A 7,288-nucleotide genomic window follows, 5' to 3' on the forward strand; every position below is an offset into this window, starting at 1 on the left:
AAGCTCGAGAAAGATGGCTGAACATCAGCAGCAACACCACCATCCGAGCCGCCAGGCCGGCGAAAGCCTCAAGGGTATGTTGCCGGAGAAGGGCCCTTCCTCCTCTCAGGTGATCGCGGTGATCACCCTCTTTCCCGTTGGCGGCATCCTCCTCACCCTCTCCGGCCTCACGCTCACCGCTAGCGTGATAGGCCTCCTCCTGGCCATCCCCATTTTCCTCCTCTTCAGCCCGGTGCTGGTACCGGCAGCTATTGTGATTTCCCTGGCCGTCACTGGCTTCCTGGCTTCGGGCGCTTTCGGCATCACTGGACTCTCTTCCCTCTCCTGGATCGTCAGTTACTTCAGAGGAGCGCGAGCGAAGATGCCCGAGCAGCTCGAGCACGCGAAGCGCCGGATGGCTGAGGCGACGGGGCAGCGGACCAAGGATATGGGACTGACCGTACCGAGCAAGGCGCATGAAGGAGGCAGGGGCGGACACGAGGAGAGGAGGACATGAGACAGCAATGCATAGCGGCTGCAATAAGGGAGATGGGTTTGATTCTAGGTACTGTTTAGGGTCTGTCGTGGGCGAGAGAGTTCAGTTGCCAGTGATCGACTGATCTGGGTTTATATGCGTCCCGGCTACTTTGTAGAAGTGTCTTTGGTTTTTATTCGTCCTGTCCTTTTTCTCTTCCGTCAGTATATATTAGTAACTATATTAGTTCAGAGTCATGGTGGTTGGAGTTTTAAGTTTATATTGGTCTGTAATGTTCTTCTTATTATAATCTTTGTCGTATTTTCTGTAGATACTATTGAGGCTTTTGTTAGCATTAATAGTATGTTCATAGAATCTAGTCCCAGGAACCTGAAAATGGGTTTTCATCACCTAAATGCAGCGACGCAGAGCAAAGAATCAATTGAATTGGATGCTACAGTTGGCTCCTTCTGGGCAACACTCTCCTTGATTAGTATATAGCTGGGTTCTGTCAGTTTATGATACGTCAGGACCGCCGGCCGACAGTGTATCGGCTGCGGGATGTCAGCCATTGCTGTATACTGCGGCTGTGCTTGCACAGAGCGCAAACGGGCGAGGACTGACGAGTGACGACAGATTCGAGCTTTCTCTTTCTATGCGCGTAACGGGGCTAACCTCGATCAAAGGCAATTCGGTGTTTTCCAATTGTAGAGAAATCAACCAAGTTTAATAATTAATTAACGATTTTTCAGAATGAAGGCAGAGATCACTACGTTCCAAATCTTCCATCAAACAATATTACCCTTAATAAAAGAATATCTCTGCACTCCAAGTGTGGACTTTCTGGACTCATCGAGCTCATAAAATCTCGATTTTCGCTGTTCAACAAGTTTCTTGTTTGGTATCGGCCGGCATTGATACTGTTGGGTTTTTAAGGTGGGATTTATGAGAAACATGCTTCTTCTAAAGCTCTTAACATTAGAAGGCCAACTAAAAAACCAGGATGAATGCTCCTCACCGGAGGGACTTCAGCCGTCCTTCCAAGGGGAGGGGGCTGTCTCCCGTTTTGGTTGCGCAATGCAATTAAGTTTCACTATCTTTTAGTTGACCTGGCCGAGTAATTACAGAAAATTTAATTGGTTAATCGGTTTTTATTCAGGTACTGAATTGAACGTTTATCTGACCCAGTGGAGGGTGTATTTGACCATCAATCTGGTAGGGGTCTCTCTTACATATTTAATTGATGAATAAAAAAAAGCTTTAAATGAGAAAATAATTATACGATAATCCCTTATCATGCACTACTAAATTGGCCAATTATCTTGTACTAATAGATTTGTTTTGAAGGTCTTGGAAGCAAAAGGATGGGAAAAACAACGACATTAGTAGCGGCTAAGGCAGACAGAATCGAAGAAAGTACATCGTTTGGTGAAGAGATTGAGAGAATCGGAGAGAGTACATCGTCTGGTGAAGAGATGGAGAGTACATCGTCTGATGAAGAGATGGAGAGAGTACATCGTCTGATGAAGAGATGGAGAGAGTACAACGTCTAGTGAAGAGATGTGGAAGAACAACGGCATATGAAGAGATGGAGAGAGTACATCTTCTAGTGAAGAGATATGGAAGAACAACGGCACTAGTAGTGGCTAGGGTGGATAAAATTGAAGAGAGTGCATTGCCCCATTGGTCTGAGTGAGGGTTTTTTTTCCCCCTAGTACATGTAAAATTCACACGTGTGAGTTCATCCATGCGTGGGACAGGGGCGTCGAGGGGGGAAATTATGGGCTTAGGTTTGGCTCTTTGAGACGACACAATTGGGGGAGAGCTAACAACGGCAACAAGCAGTAGTAGTGAAGGCCGACAGCGACAATGGAGGTGAAGGTTGAAATAGAGTCGGAGGGAATGAAGGCGATGGCAATGGGCGATGGCGGAATACGACGAGGTGATGACGGATGGAGCGACGAAGGTGCTGGTGAACAATGACGATGAGTATGACAACAGCAGTGTCTAGGGGACCCTTAGCCTCGGTCTTGCCTTATGATTTCCACATGGATGATAGCGTGAAAATTGGGTGTAACATCGACAAAATCCGATGGAGACGATGCTATGATCGACTACAGTGATGGCGTGTACAGTGTTGCAACTGAAATTTGTAGGAGATGAACTGAATTGTCTCAGACAATCTCCGCGCTCCAGCTGAAAGCTGTAGACAACGAGAGAGACGCTCGCTTCTGTTGCGACGCTCAAGAGAATCATCAACGTCGGGATCACCAAACGTCTTTGGTGAGAAAAGTGGCACCAGGTGAGCCATTGGACACTCGCCGGGTCTCTAGCCGAAAGTTGTTGACAATGGGAGAGACAATCGCTCGTTCATTAACCTTTTAATTTTTTTTGAGGGACCACCAAAATCGGTGTCCCGTGGAAAAAAAATAGCCAAGTGACCTTTGCTACAATAGCATCCAACAAAGAGCGAATCGAAGCTGTGGAGGCTGGGCTCGATGGAGTTCAAGAAGGAATGCAACGATTAGAGGAATCCATCAACAAGCTCTCGGAATTCTTGTCCACCAAAGAAACCTCTAGTAACAACAACAATTGGCGAGAAGGATCTTTTCGTTCTCATCAAGAGGAGAACCCTAGGGGCAAACAAATTTTCTCTTCCAAAATAGCAAAATTGGAATTTCCAAGATTCTCTGGAGATGATCCAACAGAATAGTTCAATCAAGTAGCTCAATTCTTTGAATATCAAGGCACGACATACAACCAAAAGGTCTCTTTAGCATCTTTTCATCTTGAAGGAGAAGTTAATCAATGGTGTCAATTGTTGCATCGCGCTTACCAGGAGGAAGGTCGCTTCCATCAAACAATATTAACCTTAATAAAAGAAAATCTCTGCACTCCAAGGGTGGACTTTCTAGACTCATCGAGCTCATAAAATCTCGATTTTCGCTGTTCAACAAGTTTCTTGTTTGGTATCGGCCGGCATTGATACTGTTGGGTTTTTAAGGTGGGATTTATAAGAAACATGCTTCTTCTAAAGCTCTTAATATTAGAAGGCCAACTAAGAAACCAGGATGAATGCTCCTCATAGTGATGGGAGGGGGACTCCAGCAGTCCTTCCAAGGGGAGGGGGCTGTCTCCCGTTTTGGTTGCGCAATGAAATTAAGCTTCACTATCTTTTAGTTGACCTGGCCGAGTAATTACAGAAAATTTAATTGGTTAATCGGTTTTTATTCAGTTACTGAATTGAACGTTTATCTGACCCAGTGGAGGGACCTCGTCTAATAGAAATGATGCATTTGACCATCAATCTGGTAGGGGTCTCTCTTACATATTTAACTGATGAATAAAAAAAAGCTTTAAATGAAAAAATAATTATACGATAATCCCTTATCATGCACTGTTAAATTGGCCAATTATCTTGTACTAATAGATTTGTTTTGAAGGTCTTGGAAGCAAAAGGATGGGAAAAACAACGACACTAGTAGCGGCTGAGGCAGACAGAATCGGAGAGAGTACATCGTTTGGTGAAGAGATTGAGAGAATCGAAGAGAGTACATCGTCGGTGAAGAGATGGAGAGAGTCCATCGTCTGATGAAGAGATGGAGAGAGTACATTGTCTAGTGAAGAGATGTGGAATAACAACGGCACTAGTAGTGGCTGGGGTGGATAGAATTGAAGAGAGTGCATCACCCCATTGGTAAGCAGTGAGGGTTTTTTTCCCCCTAGTACGTGTAAAATTGACACGTGTGAGTTCATCCATGCGTGGAACAAGGGTGTCGAGGGGGTAAATTATGGGCTTAGGTTTGGCTCTTTGAGACGACACAATTGGGGGAGAGCTAACAGCGGCAACAAGCAGCAGTAGTGAAGGCAGACAGCGACAACGGAGGTGAAGGTCGAAACAGAGTTGAAGGGAATGAAGGCGATGGCAATGGGCGATGGCGGAATACGACGAGGTGATGACGGATGGAGCGACGAAGGTGCTAGTGAACAATGACGATGAGTGCGACAACAACAGCATCTAGGAGACTTTTAGCTTCGGTCTTGCCTTATGATTCCCACATGGATGATGGCGTGAAAATTGGGTGTGACATCGACGAAATCCGATCGAAGTTGTTGGTGTGGTGGTCAATGGAGGTGACAATGAGGACGATGCTATGATCGACTACAATGATGGCGTGTATAGTGTTGCAGTTGAAAGTTGTAGGAGATGAAGTGAATTGTTTCGGATAATCTCCGCACTCCAGCTGAAAGCTGTCGACGACGAGAGAGACGCTCACTTCTGTCGCGACGCTCGAGAGAATCATCAACGTTGAGATCACCAAACGTCTTTGGAGAGAAAAGCGGCGCCAGGTGATCCATTGGACACTTGCCGCGTCTCTAGCCGAAAGTTGTCGACAATGGGAGAGACAATCGCTCGTCCATTAACATTTTAATTTTTTTTAGGGACCACCAAAATCGGTGTCCCGTGGAAAAAAAATAGCCAAGTGACCTTCGCTACAATAGCATCCAACAAAGAGCGAATCGAAACTTTGGAGGCTGGGCTCGATGGAGTTCAAGAAGGAATGCAACGATTGGAGGAATCCATCAACAAGCTCTCGGAATTCCTATCCACCAAAGAAACCTCTAGTAACAACAACAATTGGCGAGAAGGATCTTTTCGTTCGCATCGAGAGGAGAACCCCAGGGGCAGATGATAGATGCCATATATTTTGACATGAGAACTAGGTTAATTATAATAGAATAACCTTTATAATTGTGTTATAGGTGGTTATTTATCGGTTTTCAAATGAAATGAGCATTTATTGAATTTGGCATTAATCACTGTCGATATTGCATATTTTTCTCTCTTGAATTATATTTCATTGTTTTTTAAGGTTTATTTCTTCCTGAAATGCATTTTATAGATTCAATTATGGAATTTCAGGAGAATTTTGGTGGATAATGAGATATTTACCAAAATGCCCTTTGTAAAATGGAGGTGAATTTTAGGGCAATTCGTTTTAAAACAAGAAAAATTGGTTTTAAAGGAAAGAGGAGCGTCGAACGACGGGAGAAGCGTAAAGAGAAAACAGGGTCGTCGACCAAAACAGAGGACCGGAAACAGGGGAAGACCCGAGAGGAGTTTCCTGTCGTTCGCCGGGCCACTGCCTTTCGCCGCGCCACCGTCGTCCATAGCCGTCCAGCAATCGAGAACAAACCCGAGGAGAGCTCGAGAGAGTCTCCGTCGAGGTGATTTCGACAGTGCTATTTTCTGCTCGCCAGGCCGGAAGGGGATCCGAGAGGACTTCTCCGGTGCCAATTCCGCTTTTCGACCATCCTTCGGCGTCTATTACATTTTTTCGACCATTCCCGAAGCTATTCCGATTCCGACCGAGACTCGAGAGAGCCGGTTAGAGAACGTCAGCTCTGTTTCGTTCTTCGTCGGACGTTACCTTAGTCCATCGGCTTCTAACCTTCGTCGTCGGCGTCGTTTCTACCTCCGACCACTCACTCTTGCTACCCGAAGCCACCAATTTTGGGAAATTGCAGCACTAGTGAGAACAAGTTGCTGCCCGAGCGAGAGAAAGGAGAAAGGGAGTAATTCGTCATTTTTGAATTTCATTTTTTTATATAGTTTGAACTTAGGTTTTGAATGTTTATTGAATCTGATTTGATAATTAATGTTTATTGAATATTTGTTTTCCGGATATTTGATTAAATTGGTTAGTTAGGATAGGAATATAATTTAGGTTGGATTTTGGTATTTTAATCCGATTTCTATCTTTCACTCTATGCGCCCGAGAGGGTCTAGACGCAAGGATTGAGAAATTGGATCTGTGGTTACGTGGCACTCGAGAGAGGCACGAATCATCGTAAAATCCAGAATTGACGTTTCCTGTTGTGCAAGTAGTTAGATAATTGCTTGATAATTTAGGATATAATTAGTGTTTAGTTCATATTAATTCATTATATTTGGTTAGGCTAGTTGACTGAAGAATACACAAAATTCAGTCCTCCCTATGGATAAGACCCTCGCTTCCCGCTAAATTACATGAACGATTCGTACGCTTGCGAGGTATTAAAGCCGATGTAACTAAATTCTACCTCAAGTTTTTGGCGCCGTTGCCGGGGAGGCACGTATTAAGTGTATTTCTTTGTTCTCCATGGTCTTAGGTTAGATTTATTTTTATTTTTATTTTATTTTATTCTATTTTATTTTTTGTTGTTTTCATAATTTTAGCTTGGTGATTTTATATGGAATTATTTTTATTTCTTCTAGTTAGTTCATATTTTTAGTAGTGAGTTTGTTAGCTTAATTTGATAGTTCGTTTTGTTTCTTTTTGTGTTTTTATGCACGGGCGCCGCTCCCTAGGTGGACCATTAGCTCCCTTTGTTGAAGAGGTAGAACATATTTGTAGGAAAACACCCGAAGTCAAGTTAGGAGCTACCATGGCCAATCAGGGTGAACCATTACAGTTACCTGCAGCAGGTGACCGTAGAGCCCTGAGGGATTATTCTATCCCATCCCACTTCACATCACCTTCTTGCATTATATTGTCACCCACTACTGCCGCCAGTTATGAGTTGAAACCGGGCGTGATCCAACTCCTCCCTACATTTTATGGGTTGGAGAAGGAGGACCCATATTACCACATTAAGGAATTCTTAGATATTTGTGCAAGTTTCAAATTCCAGAATTTCTCAGATGACTCTATCCAGTTAAGACTTTTTCCATTTTCACTTAAGGATAAGGCCAAGTCTTGGCTTAATTCCTTAGAGGTGGGCAGCATTACTTCATGGGACACATTAGTCACAAAATTTTTGTCCAAGTACTTTCCCATTCAGAGAACTACA

General features: G+C 44.0%; 1 protein-coding gene across 1 annotated transcript; it reads left to right on the top strand.

Annotated features, from left to right (window-relative positions):
* LOC137937851 (oleosin H2-like) lies at positions 1-721 on the top strand. The gene has a single exon (XM_068783033.1). It carries the CDS (start codon positions 14-16, stop codon positions 494-496), a length of 483 nt encoding a protein of 160 aa, XP_068639134.1. The 5' UTR covers positions 1-13; the 3' UTR covers positions 497-721.
* The last annotated feature ends 6,567 nt before the right edge of the window (positions 722-7,288 follow it).

This window comes from Aristolochia californica, unplaced genomic scaffold (genome assembly GCF_029961685.1).
Source record: "Aristolochia californica isolate CCGP_79_NKW_82.1479 unplaced genomic scaffold, dmAriCali1.0.hap1 SCAF_7, whole genome shotgun sequence".
In the NCBI taxonomy this organism is placed as follows: Eukaryota; Viridiplantae; Streptophyta; class Magnoliopsida; order Piperales; family Aristolochiaceae; genus Aristolochia; species Aristolochia californica.